At 41.1% G+C, this 14,487-nt stretch overlaps 1 protein-coding gene across 5 annotated transcripts in view; it reads right to left on the bottom strand.

Moving 5' to 3' along the window:
- Window positions 1-449: 449 nt before the first annotated feature.
- Window positions 450-14,487, bottom strand: part of PDE10A (phosphodiesterase 10A) — a 470,871-nt gene continuing 456,833 nt past the window's right edge. For all 5 annotated transcript variants that reach the window (XM_081045170.1, XM_081045167.1, XM_081045168.1 and 2 more), the window contains 3 exons: window positions 11,506-11,586; window positions 8,695-8,783; window positions 450-6,301 (listed from right to left, as the gene is read on the bottom strand). In XM_081045170.1, coding sequence (XP_080901296.1) covers window positions 6,184-6,301; window positions 8,695-8,783; window positions 11,506-11,586 — 288 coding nt within the window. In that variant the 3' untranslated portion in view covers window positions 450-6,183. The remainder of the gene's footprint in view (window positions 6,302-8,694; window positions 8,784-11,505; window positions 11,587-14,487) is intronic.

Genomic DNA, 14,487 nt, shown 5'->3' with positions numbered 1-14,487 from the left:
AGGATCCCAACTCGGACACGTAACGCGCACGGCCCCGGAGTCCCTCCGGCTGAGCCAGGTGACCTGGGGTTGTCCTGAGCCCCCCACGGGTGCTGTGCCAGGAGTAATGCTGGGCTCTCCGTCATCAGCCTTGGAATCTGCAGCAGACACTCTAAGAGACCAAATTCCCCCAAATCATCCTTAAACCTTTAACATTATACGATGGAGTTAATACATCATCTTATGTATGAAATTTAACATTTTTGTCTCATCCTTTCTGCTAGCGAAGGGCAGAAGCAAAGGTACGGCATCACTTCCGGGTGAACGTGGGTGGGGTCTCCCACGCAACAGGGCCTGGAGGGTTTGCCGCCGGCTTATGGGGCCCCTGCACCCCTCCTCCACTCCTCCACGTGCAAATCTCTTAACTTCCCCACAAATGAGAGCGAATGATAAACGTGAAAGATGATGTTTTAAAAACTCTGTATTCAATTATTCACACCAAAGGATATCCATTAAAATTATGAACATCTCTAAATATATTTCATGTATCATACATATATATACTTTATATGTATAATTACATATCGACAAAAGATTTCTTGCTGCTCCTAAGCATGTAAGTAAAACAAAGGTAGAATTTGCAATGTAACATCCATATATGCATATATATTGGCTGTTTGAATTATGAATTTATTTACAACTTGCCTTAGGTTATAATAAATGATTACTGTTCTGGGATACAAACATAATGGTAAGGGTTTCTTTTAAATACAAAGACTGTAAATGAACACGTGAAAAAATTACACACATGTACAATATTTATAATTTATAAATGCAAAGTTAAGACCTCTTTAGGTTATTGCACTTGTGCATTTTACAAAGATTTTCTATGTCATACATATAAAATGGTTTTTTTTGGTGTTTTGTGTTTTTTTTTTTAAATTTACGCACTCATCGACCACAACAAAGTTGGATGCTGTTAACTTAAAATTCTTCCTCCTCCCAAAAGAGAGCCCATCAGCAGTCTGGGTACAGATCCTCTGACTCCACAAACCAGTTTACTATACGCGCTGTTGTCGACGGCATGTAAGCTGTGTTACACGCGTGTACACTGTGGTACACGTGGCTTTTTGGTCAACAGGGAGGTGATCGTCTGCAACTTCTTACCCGCCGCAGCCAGATAGAGACATAGGATCTCTTGATCATTTGGACTTGTAAAGAAAGTCACCCTTTTCGTTTCAGAAAGGTTCAAGATGCTGCATTTCTACCAATTTTGGTAACGATTTCACTGTGTTTTGGGCAAGCACATTATTTCAAATGGATCATTGGGTTGGATCTGTTGACTAGATAGGGCCATTGGAGCAATACCTCTTACAGGTTAAGTCTATTGTACCTTCAATTTGCACACTGAGTGAACACACAGAATGCACACCACACAAGAGGTCCTATGGAAAATAATATTCCCATACGTCATCTACATAGGCGATTTGAGATATGGCAGAGGACTGGGTATCAGGTGACGAAAGAAACAACCAAATGCTGCAATGCCCATCACATCATATTTCAGGTGGGCTAGAGAACTAGGTAATACACTATTGAAATTTAATTTACAATAGAAATAAAAACTTTCCATTTAGACTTCTGCAAATACACAGTACCTCAAAAACATTCGCTGACAACTGACAATGTGTGAACGGACTTCTCTCTGGGCAACCGGGACTCGGCTGTGTCTGTGCATCTGCCTCCTGGGGTGACACATGGCCCTGGGCCCGGCAGACCACACTCGGGTCCATGTGCTTCCAGCTGCACTGCCCTCCTCACTGTAAGGGGCACACGGCAAACCACGCTGTGTCCCATTGTTGGATAGAGGAGGAAAACACTTAGCCCTGGAGTGAAGACAGTAATGCTTCTTGGAATTTTAAACATGTTTCTGGGGAAACATAGATGTCTTTCTCTTCCATCTTTTAAATTTAGAACCAGAACACAGTTGAAACATTTTCTTTCTTTTTTCCTAATTTTATCATCAAATATGGTACCTAATGCTTCAGACAACCAAAATATGCAGTTAAAAAAAGACAGAAAACAAAAAGTGTGTTACTGCATGGATATCACTAATTTAAACTTAGGATAAGTCTTTAAAAAAGCTGGCAAAGTATGTATCAGAATAAATACTTATGCAAATATAAAAACAGAACAGCCAACGGGCCACTGGCAAGCAGAGAAATAACTGGTAGCAGCCTCGGCTGATTTACATTTTCCAGTGATTTAAAAATCAGACTAACACTTGCAATAGAAGGGGTACACTAATGTGACTAAATTAACGTCTTTAAATAATTAAACCCTAAATCAGCAGAGTGTAGAAAGCAAACACATGTTTAAAATATATAAAGGCAGAAATGATTTTCAAAATCTAAATCATGCATATGTACCTGGAACCCAACAAAATCACATCATAACCAGTGTCACAGTTCTTGGAAGTTGCAAGAAAGACTGAATCTGAGCAGTTCCTTGGCTGAAGTCACAGGGTGTAAGTTAATGAAATCAAATAGGAGACGGGCATCTGATAAGGAGCCAAATGGCCCCTTCAATGTGCTAACGGTAACCATGGCTGTGTCTCTGTAAATGTCTCCAATTATAGGTAAGCAAGAAAAGCAAAATAATACATGAATGAAGACGAAAAGTTACAGTATTTAAAATAAAGGCACAGGCCAAGGCATGGTGAGTGATTTAGTCCTATTTAAAGCTCAAACCTTAATCTTGAGTTAAAAGACCAGAAACATAATACTCAAAACAAAATATAGTTAAAAATCCAGGCTAAGGATTTATGTATCTGTATGCATCATGTATGAACATATCTAGCGTGCTTGAACATAACAATAAAACAAAATTCACTAAGGTTGATTATACAGCATTTTAAAAATAAATCTAAAAAGCATGCTAAAAAGAGGAAACCTACACTGAACAAACCTAGTTCCAAATTAGTTGTTTTTGTAGTTAGGAGAACCAGTCACTTCGAGTAGCATTATGACCGTCTGCACAGATGCTATTTCCATTGGGAGAGGACTCAGGAATGAGTAGGGAGAACGGTTTCTCATGCGTTTCTTAGAAATCATAAGGCTGGCAAGTGGGCCCCCATGCCTGCCCGAGCAAAAGGGCCATTTGTGAGAATTACTTTCCACATCCACTGCATTTCTTTTTCAGTCTTTCTAATTAATTAAGCCACAAGTCAACTACTAATTAATAAGATGCTAGCGCTTTTTCAGAATTTTATTCCACTGCCCAAGTTCCATATTTCATGTTGTTGGCATGCATTTCCAAGAAAATTTCTAATGAAAAAATATACTCACTATCTCTGGAAGATAACGGAATAATTGTATTTGACAATAAAACACTGTCTATTAGAAATCAGCACAACCAATGAAAACTTCTGCAAATCGAACACTGTATACCTATACTTGCAGCTGGTTACCAAATTTATACTGAACAGGAAAATTTGGCCCCAAATACACCACCTTAATAAGAAACTCATCAAACTTTTAGTAATAAAAACTGTCTGCCTTTTAAGAAAAAATTTGGGAACAAGACTAGAACAGAAGTCAAAAGTTTGTCTGCTCAATATATCTGCCAAAATACAAAAATATTCCTAACTTCATTTTTTTTTCCAAAAACAGATTATTAAGTAAATATCACTTCATTCTGGGCCCTTTTATTCTAGGTAGATCTATGATTGCTAAGTAAACCTTACACATGGTGAAAGCAATATTAACAGTTTACATTAGGATATAGTCCTTTGCTCAAACTTCCCTTCTATTACGACACTATTTCACAAGAAATCCACCAACCAATAAATCCACAAACATTTCTTTGGGAAACTGTTTAAACTGGAGGTCACATAATATAATGTGACCTGGCTATATCGAAATAAATGAATATTCTCTAACAATCTTATCTGAACAGCAACCTTAAAACGCTAGATAGCCTGAGGGTCCCCCAGGACCATTTTCCATATCAAGAAGCAGAGTTTATGCATTCTTTTAAAATCCTTTCAGTTAGACAACAATCTGAAATAATATTCACCCCTCCTTGCAATTCAGTCTACAATTTAACTAGATGGCTAAATTCACTTTTGTGATTAAAGTTGAATTTGGTGGGGTCGTTTCATAACTTTAGACGCAAGAGAAACTTGAAACGTCTTGAATTGAATTTTATGAATACACTAATGTGAAAAGGGACCCTTTCCAGTCAGCTGTTTACCAAAAAATACTCATTTTCCAACACGAAAAACCACTGTTTTTGAAGGATGAGGCTGATTTTTATTTTACATAGATGTCACATGTACGTGCCCACATACGTGTGCGTATCTGACACACACATACGTGTGTATCTCGCTGCAGTGGCACCTCTCTCTAGTTATTTCATTTTCCCTCACATTGTATAATTACAATAGAAAATGGGGCGCCATGGAGGGAAGACACAGCTTTCAGAAGCCCATAATGAAACTGAACACAGTGTCAACTTTAAAATAAGAACAATGTTTATGTATAGCTCACTTTGCTACAACATAAATGAACCATGATGTAGAAACAACTGATCTATTTTTACAAAAACCCTGCTCATATGAACAACAATGTGGATGGTATTGAGTATGTAGAGTATCTTAAAAATTTATTTGACTAAAAGTGTTATTCCCATCTCCTGCCACATGAAGGGTGGATAAGCTCCTTGTTATGGACCAGCCTGTCACCTTTTGAGACTCAATCGAATTCCTTCTGGTCAGGACTAACCATAGGTTACAGGCTTGGAGGTTACCCTGTCATTATACGAAACATTTTTACAGCATTAATATGCACCAGCAGTGACTGGCTTATAATGCCTGTAGGAAGGGGTCCAGACGATCACTTTTGTATATTTTCTCAAAACATTAACATTGTGGAGTAATATCAGTCTACAAAACTTATACAGAAGAAACTCTCCAAACCACAGGTTTCTGTGTAGATATTGGACCTGGGGCAAAGTACTGAGAAGAGAAATAAGGTGCGATGCAATTGCACTGCATTCTCTTGCTCCCGGTCACGGACAGAAAGCTTCCGAGGTATGAGTAGGAAGGGGATAAATGGGAGATGAATGCAGCAGATCAGAGTAAAAATTACAGACTTCAAGTTTATGGTTTAGTTTGATCTTAAGAGAAATGTATGTTATTTTAATGAAATAATTTGTAGAATATGTAAAATAATTTGTAGAATATCATTTTGAATGTGAATCTGAAGTTTTGCAATGACACAAAGTGAAAATATAAAGAAATCATTATTAAAAATTCACATTTTACATTCCATTAAGACTTGCCCATTAAAAAAAAATCATATGCCTTGCTTTTATTTTGTTCTTTATGCAAAACGTTTATTAATTTGCCAAGACTGCAATGAAAAAAAATTTAAATATCCTTTGACATCTTCTGAATTGATACTTGGACTGAGGTTTATTTACCATGATGCATGCCTGCAGCTCTTCTCAGGAGGGCAGAGTCCATTTCCTTCCTTTAGCGTTAAATTTACTCGTCCGAGCCCTTTAGTATGTATGATCAGAGAGAATACACTTGAGACCCCCTAACTTTTAATTTGGGAAGCTCTGAAACAGGAAACTGACTATTTTCTATCACTGATTGCAGAAAGACACTTCGCACGTGTAATCTCGAGGACAGTCGCCCTGGGCTGTCTGCTACAAGTCACGCTAATTACAAGTAGGTCACGCATGAACATTTGCAATAGCGATGTATAGGAATTCCTATTTATAACCAACAACATCAAAGCAACATCGGTGTCCAAGCCAAAGTACAATGTCATAATAGTACCATTTTAAACCCTCACTAGAAAGCTACAATGGAAAAGTACCCCCTTCTGAATAATTTTGTCCATTTCCATTAAGGCCTCAGCAACATTAGCCTATTAGAAAAGGCCGGTTCACAAGTCAGATGGAGTCACGAGGACAGCGGATTTCTGGTCATGGGGTGGTCCTGCTTGTCACTGTCGGGGATGCATTTCCGATGAGACTGGCAGGGAGTCATCTGCTTGACATATTTACTTGATGGTACCTTCTGAAGAGGCTTGCACCCCAGTTACCAGGTGTAGGTTCCCCCACAAAAACAAAAGGAAGAAAAGTCAAAGAAAGAAGACGAGTGTGTTGGGGTGGGAAGCTCACCGGTGGCCATCAGTCACCAATCTTCACAGGCAGCTTCTCGGAGGTCCCTGGGGCCACCGCTTGGGAAGAGATCCACACTGCGCTCTCCTCACCTCGAATCACCTTCTCCCACTGGCTGAGGTTGTTCCTAGGGACAAAAAGGGATAGTGGCAGGTGCTGGTTAACCGGCTTTCTGGACTGTCTCAAAATGTCACCACCCCACCCCGGTGCGGAACTACGCCTGAGGACGTTTGCTGCTATCCTGACTGATAATAGCTAGCTGGCTGGGGCCAGGCAGGCTCCTGTCAGCCTCCCTAAAGTGACACTGCGACTTCGTGTCCCCAGAAGAGCCCCAAATCACCAAAGCCTGGGGGACATCTCATCCCACCAGCTCCAGACTGCAAGGGCAAAAGGCGAGCCAGGCCAGGCCAGGTCATATCCTAGCCAGCTCGAAGGGGAAACTGAAGGGGAGAGAATGCAGTGGGATTGACCATGCGGGATCAGTGGGAGGACCAAGCACATCCCACAGTCCTCCACGGGGTGGAAACAGTGAGCATCCCGGTGGCCTCTAGTCGCTGCCTCATCACACTTGAAACGGGGACACTGTGCCACGTAAAAAGTCACTCTAAGTTACACCTGGTACAAACTTCCTTGCGTTTCAGTAAAACTATTTGTGTTCTGGTGATGGCTCGTCTCCAAGGCAGCCCATTTCTCCCCACTCTTGGAGACTTTCTCTCTCAATAGCTGTGGCTTAGATGTTGCAGGCCTCTAATCTTCCGTTGTGTGATAACTCCCACTGCATGGCCGCCACCCTGCCCTACGTGGTAACCAGACAGAGACCTCATCAACACTTCCCACCTTGCACCTGGCTTTCTGATATACAGAGGCAAAATCAGAAGGCAGCCTTGGCATGGGCAAAAGGTCATGCCACGTACACACCTGCTATGACACTTCCAGACAAAAGAAATCTCTAAGCTATATACTCGAGAGGTGTAACACTGAACTTTTGCATCGTATCATTTTCCCAGAACCGATGGAGATTTCTTGGATATATTACAAAAAAAAGATATACATTAACGTTGCTATTTTTCCCACTGATACAGGATGAATGTTCTTTAAACGTTAAAGAGATTAAAATGGACTTTATGGAATTGTGTGGTTCCTCCCAGAAGCAAGAATACATCAGAGCTGCTGCAACAGCAAAATACCACTCCGCTCAGTAATCACAGCGAAACTTCATTCTGCTGCTTTTAAATATTTAGCGCAAAATACAGATTTTGGGGTAGGAAAGGACATTTAACCACTGCGTCAGGTGTTTTTGTTTTATATAACTTGTTTTTGGATTTCTATTGACATTCCAGTCTCTCTCTGGTGGGCAACCCAATTTTCCCAACTTCGTTCCATCAAGAGGGGGTGGGGGGAGGGAGGTGAGGGTAAGGGGGATCAAATATATGGTGATGGAAGGAGAACTGACTCTGGGTGGTGAACACACAATGGGATTTATAGATGATGTAATACAGAATTGTACACCTGAAATGTATGTAATTTCACTAACAATTGTCACCCCAATAAATTAAAAAAAAAAAAGAAAAGAATGAGTTCTATTCAGCTCCACATAGGGCTCAGCCTCAGGGAATAAGACAGGATTTTAATAAAGAACCGCTGACTAAGGTCAGTTGTGGCTCAAGAAAATAAGGTGGGCTGTTACATTCCTGTCCCGAGAGTGGAAAGCACAGACAAACCATCACTTAAATGGGAAAAAACGGGATTTTCTCGTTTGTTGGTGCTGCTTGTTTTCCTTAACAAATTAGTTCACGAAATAAGTTTCAACAGCAGAGGACGGGAGCATAGTAAAGGCGTTCAGTTTTGTTTGAAACAATCTAGACAGATGTTGGTCTGCCATCCCCCCAGGCATGTCCATTCTGACCCCCCAGTGTAGTGGCCAAGTAGTTAAAAGGTCACCTGGATGCCGGTTCACCTGCCAGAAGTGGACACACATGGCTGCTCTGTTCACTGCCCTCATCGTCCCTGGAGGGACCTTGTTGTCTAAGTGACATGAAAATTCCAATGTTTTTAACTGAGTTCAGCCCTCAGAGAAGATGCTGAGGGGTTATGGAGAAATCTGAAGCCAGAACAAATAACAGATGACTTAAATTGCTTTTCGGAGGGAAAGAAAACTCACAAAAGAAAGGAGCTGCTCACTCAAGGTCCCTCTTCTTCCACTCAAACAATAAACCCTGTGGTTGAAGCTCAGCCCCTTTTCCAACAAGTAGCCCTGAACAGACATTATTGTCCAGTCTTTTTAAAAGTAATACCGGTGGGGATTGCTGATTCAAAAAACAAACAAACGAAAAACAAGTACTTCTGGACGAATGAGTGCCTTTCAGAAGAAAGGCTCCCAACATGTACCGGCGAGCTAGGCACACACTCAGCCGTGCAGTTGCGATGTCCAGTGTCCACGGTGGATTGGTGCAGACAGCGCACCGGCCCACAGCCTCGGCCCTTTCCCTCCAGGCCATCCCCGTGGGGCGTCCCACGTACCTGCAGGCTCTGAGGAGAGGCTCCGTGGGCGGGAAGATCTGGGTGAGGGTGGTGTAGCAGGGGATGGCCACCGCATTGTAGAAGCCCAGCTGACGCCACAGAAAGCACCGGCAAGAAACACACCGCACGTTAGCAATTCTAGCAGGTCCACTCGCACGAGCTTCCTTTCTGAAGCCTAACTATGAAATTAAATGTTTGGTTTTGCTGCGTGATATTGGGGCCCAGTGACTACTATGGCCGAGTTCATGGAAAATGCATTACAAACATCCTAGAAATAAAACACATAAAGACCTAAAACACATGAAACAGGTCATCTAAAGCCAAGTACAACATTCAGCAAGGTTCTATTTATAGATGCGTCAAGGAGTCACTCGAGTCCTGCTCTGACCCTGGTCAAGTTCAGCGTTCCACCACGGACATTGCAAAGCCAAGCTGCTACTCCTGCCCAGGAGGGCTCGCCTCCAGACGGACATTCAGGAGGTGCCAGGTGTGCTGTCTGCTAACCTGCTAGCTTTGGGTCTCCCAACAGTTTTGGACCAATAACAAATCTCACTGACTTTATCACAGTTCTCTCAACATGTCAAATTTCAGTTTTTCATCTGTGGCACTTTAATAAGTATATTAAAGAACATTTTATTAGGAATTCTGGACCACCGTACAAATAAACGATGCCAGCTCCCAGTGGCCCACTGCAGGCGACACGGAAAGACCTGCCAGATTATTAGCCATCACCACTTGTCTCGTCACCGCTTGTCTCATCACCGATTGTCTATCTCTCACCAAGTGGTGGACAACACGGATAAGATCAAATTGGCTCCTTGGATGGTGTGACCCCCAGCCACGGGGTGACCCCCAGCCACGGGTACCTATTTCTTCAATAAAAGGAACTTCAATGGGATGTGGCAAGGATCCAATCTACATGGTTCCTTTGCGCTCTATCCTGTTGTAAGGACTGTCGTCATAGTAATCTTACTGGAGTCGTACCTACGCATTTCCATCTTTATGGCACATGCAGACTTGCTTATTTTAATACTTAGCAGATGTCACAGAGCAGAAGATCTCGAGAAAGAGATTACTTAGTGGAAAGTATTGTTTTATTATTGTAGCAAAGAATAATTTCATAGTGATCACAATTTAGAAGCAATAGAGTTGGTAAAATATTAGCTGACTACATAAGTATTTTATTTAAAACTCTCTTACATTGTAGATGGATCTGGAATTTTGGCACAAAAATAAACTATTCTCTTAGTTAAATAACACTAGAACAGAGGCCACTGATGACATTTTCAGCTATACTAGGAATTCTGGTGAGATGACTGCTAAACTATCTAGAAAAAAATATTGTTAGAGCCCTATCTTAAACTATATAACAAGATAAATTCCAAATGAATCAATAAATCAAATATAAAGTGATGGAACAAAAAGAGTAAAGACAACAGAGACAGGTGTTAACGTAGTCTCAGAATGGAAAAAGACTCTTACAGGAAGTGAAAAGTGGACACCGGACAGGACAAGCTGGTCGCTGTGGCTGCACACGAGGAACAGTTACATGAACGATGGTAAAAAACCAATGAACTGCAGAATAGACATGACATATACATGTGGCATGCGTGCTAGGCATACCAGGTACATATTCAAACAGAGAAGGAACAGTGAGCCCCGCGGTAGGAACACCGGCCGTGGCCAGAGCAAGCCGGTCCCTGGTGGTGATGAGACAAACACACAGCCTCTCTGTGCTGCACACCTGCCTAGACCCTGTAGTGACAGTTCATAAATGAACTTCAAAGCAAGCATGGAAATTGGAGAAGTTATCCAACATCATCATCCTGTGAATGTTTTGAAATTATTTCTACCCTGAATTCTGTGTTATAATTATTCATCCATAACTAACCTCCTTATTATGACATTAGAACATTTGTAGTGTAAAAAGACCATAATATGAGAAATGTATCACAGCACACATGCACACATGGAAAACTAAGAAGACAAGAGCTGTCAAAACATAAAAATAATTAACATAAGTTATGTAGTAAGACCTGGAAAGAGAATAATTAATGTCAATTTATGGTGAGACAAAACTCAAAATGTACCAAAATACTAAGCATTATTTATCAGCAAAAGTGGACGTAATCAGCATCTATAATGTTACTGTCCAAAAAGGTATCTGTATATACCCCAAGAAAAAATATTTCCTGCGTGCTAAAAATATGAAGAACTCAAATTCATCCATCCCCTCTATTTCAAGTGAAAACAGGACACCATTTACTGTAATGACGTCTGTAGGAAGAAATGATGACACGCTGTGCTCTGAATCCGGAATCGCTAATCTTGGTATTAATAACCCCCAACTCCCTCTAAATGGAGAGGGTTTCCAGTGGTTCTGGGTTCTGGCCTCTCACTACTAACTGCCCCCCCCCCCCATCCACAGCACAGCCATACCCTCCCACTTCCAAGGTCAACTTGCTGCTTTGGGGACAAAATCAGAGGTTACAGTAGTTAGCCCTCACCCCAGCTGAGAAATACAAACTGTCAGTCAAGTCTATTTTCCCATCAGTACAAATGAGATTCCAAGAGCGTCTTTCCATGTGAAGGCTCATTTCAGTGGGTAAAGATTCAAGGGCAAAGGGCCCATTTCTTTTTTCTCTAGTTCTCAGCCCCTCTAAGATAAAATTGCATGTTTCTGCATTGATCACCAGACTTGGAACGCCCCATCCACTCACTGCACATAAAACCTAAGATGGTGTCTGCTTTTCATTCACGCCAGGCTGGACGAGCACCTGAAGCCATCCGCCTGTACAAAGTAACTCATACCTGGCCTTGGGGGACTTCATCCTTCTTGTCTCTGTCCATCATGGGGATAGGCTGGATTCCCAGCTTCTTCATTTCATCACCCTACAATATGGGGGGAAAATCAGGCTTTCTCAACTCATGAACAGTTCTAAAAGTATGGCATTAGGACATTCTTCCCTTTAGTCATTCATTTTCTTCAAAAGGAATCATGTTTTCGGCGATCGACACCCCAAAAAGGGAAAGTAATAAAAAAACTTAAAGTATCATTGTTTGCATTTTATCCTGATTTTCTCCTGTACTGCATTACCGAAAACCCTGACATCTCCTGGTTTCATTGTACAGCAGTCAGAGGCTAGAATAAATGGTGATAAAGTAAGCAGTGAAGAGCAGCAGGGAACAAGCAGGGAAGGACCAGCAGGCCGTTTTCTGACTTCCTTTGCAAACAATTTTTCATGTGCATTGACCTGGTGAAGCTTGAGAGGGAAATACTGATGGATCAAGAACAAACACTTGTCTGCTAAAATGTGTCAGTGAAGATACACAGTAGGATTGGCTATAGATCACGGGACAAGTTATAATCACAGACACTTACTAAAGATTCACTATATTGCAGACTCTGGACGAAATAACTTGTAAGGACTATCACATTTAATCTTCACGAAATATTATGAGTTAGATATTATTATCTCCACTTAAAAAATCTATTTTACTCTATTTGTTAAAGATTGTTGAAATCTCCTTCCTTAACAGTTCCTAAATTTCCCCCAATACTCCACTTTTCCCTCACATTTCTTTTTTATTTTTGCATTTTAATTAAGTTTGTTTTCATAAGTCATAAGTACAGAACTAACACCATCCTAGGTTTGCTAAGACAGCGTCTAGAAACAACTTGCTCTATCCCTCGCTGAGAATTTCCACACACAGGGCAGACACTTGTTCTAACAATGTAAGGGCGCTTGAAGTATAACTGTGCTCTAGTTACCACTTTAACTATTAAAATCAGTGGTTCTCAAACTATTGTCTTTCTATAATATGTGAGTGGAACCAAGTAGGCCCCTTGCTTTCAAGGATTTACGTAGTACGTCCAATAATTACAAAGATTTGAAATAAACGATGGTTTGACTCTGTCCTTACAAATGAGGATAAATGATAAACAGTAAACAAGCACATTCTATGAAATATGGATACGATGGAGAATTGACGCGGTCTGAGGCTTGGAGAGAAGGGATGTAGAGGGCAAGGGAGGGGACCCCGGGCAGATGGAACTGCAGGGACCCCGACGAGAAGGAGGGACAAACCCCAGGGGCTGGGCAACATGCCTGGAGACACAACGGCTTTGCAGAGCAACATGCCTGGAGACACACGGTTTTTGTCTTTATTGCCAGAGCGTCAAGAGACGGACTGGAAGCAGAGTACTGATGCCATCAGAATTAAAGTCCCCGGTCTCGCAAAGGTGGTAACTGAGGCACGGAGATAAGTCAGAGGGCTGTCCCGAGGCCGATCCTAAGGACCAAAGGGGGATTTGAATCTCATCTAACAGGACTCCAAAGACCACACTCAAGTACTGTTTGGCCGCTTCTGACAGATACAGGCAAGGGATCCAGTTAGACGTCGCCCTCCGCCAGGCATGACGTCTGAAGGTCTGCAGGAGGGCAGAGGATGGGGACGGGGGAGAGACGGACTCTCTGAACATCTACGAGATCAACTGGCAGGACTTGGAGACAATATTGGTTTCCTCCCATGAGCTAGGAGGTCCTGGGAGATGGCGTCTGGGAAACATGCTGGGAGCTGAGTCCGTCTTGTGGAATATGTATCCAACCAGAACAGAAAGGGAAAAAACCTACCCTACGTGCTTGCCACAGTTTGATTCACATTTTAGAACACAAACATAGACGTTCAAGTATAAAATGTACTAATTAAATAAAATTATTTGCAAAACAATAAGCTGGCTTCATACCCGTTTTCTTATGTGATAGTTATAGAATGTTCTCCAGATTATTACTTTTAGACACATGGAAATTAAGTTTACCATGATAATAAAGTCAAATATTACAGTTCAGACATGAACATCTAAACAACCTTCTTAACTGAGTGCAAGAGTAACTAGATTTGGACACACACACACACACACACACAGACACACACACGCCATGAGTGTAATCAATTCAAGCCTGTGGTCCTCATGTGATAGAAATTCTTTGTGAAATAATTCAATGCTATAAACCATTCCTGCTAAACTTTTAACTGGAGGATTTGTTGGTTTTTACTTTTACATACATTTTTCTATGTGTGTGTTATATATAGTTTGAATAATCAACTTCCAAAATCTTTGCCCTCCAAATTCACTTTTACTTCTTCAAATCAAATGAGGTACCCAAAGGGTTTGTCACTTGCTTTATTATATAAAATAATCCTTTAATATGCAGGGGTCTACATGCTTGTAGATCAATTTGAACAAGAGATTTATATGCTACTTACTCATGGGCAATTCAGAAAGAAAACTGAGGAGTAAAACACATTTATGTAAATTTAGAAAACTCAGTGAAGAAAAATGTTAAGAAAAGTAATTTACATGTTTGTGTCACATGTCAGGACTATCATGAATTAATATCCCACATATTTTATAGACCTTGTAATTTCCTGTTGAATTGACTATTTGGTATATTTACATAAGTTTCTATGTCGTGGTACAAAATGGCTATTCTCTCGAATTTCTAAGTGTAGGCACATGGTATTGTGGGTCCCTCCAAATACTTTTTCAGTGCCTATTGTGAAGTAGATGACCAGAAATGATTTCTGAATGAACACATGATTAACTATTAAGAAAATGATTGCACAATTGCTCAGTGAAGAAGTTCCTGACCTCTCTCGGTTCACATCAGAGGATTTACACAAATATTCAAACCCGAGGTAACAGAATGATTGTTCCCCACGTTGTAACTGTGTGTAAATGCTCAATTCTTCATCACATGTGATTGACCATGGTTTTTGACATTCATGAGC

Source organism: Rhinolophus hipposideros (assembly GCF_964194185.1).
Source record: "Rhinolophus hipposideros genome assembly, chromosome: 3".
NCBI lineage: Eukaryota > Metazoa > Chordata > Mammalia > Chiroptera > Rhinolophidae > Rhinolophus > Rhinolophus hipposideros.
The sequence above is the reverse complement of the archived record's forward strand: the minus strand, read 5'-3'. Positions and strand labels throughout refer to the sequence as shown.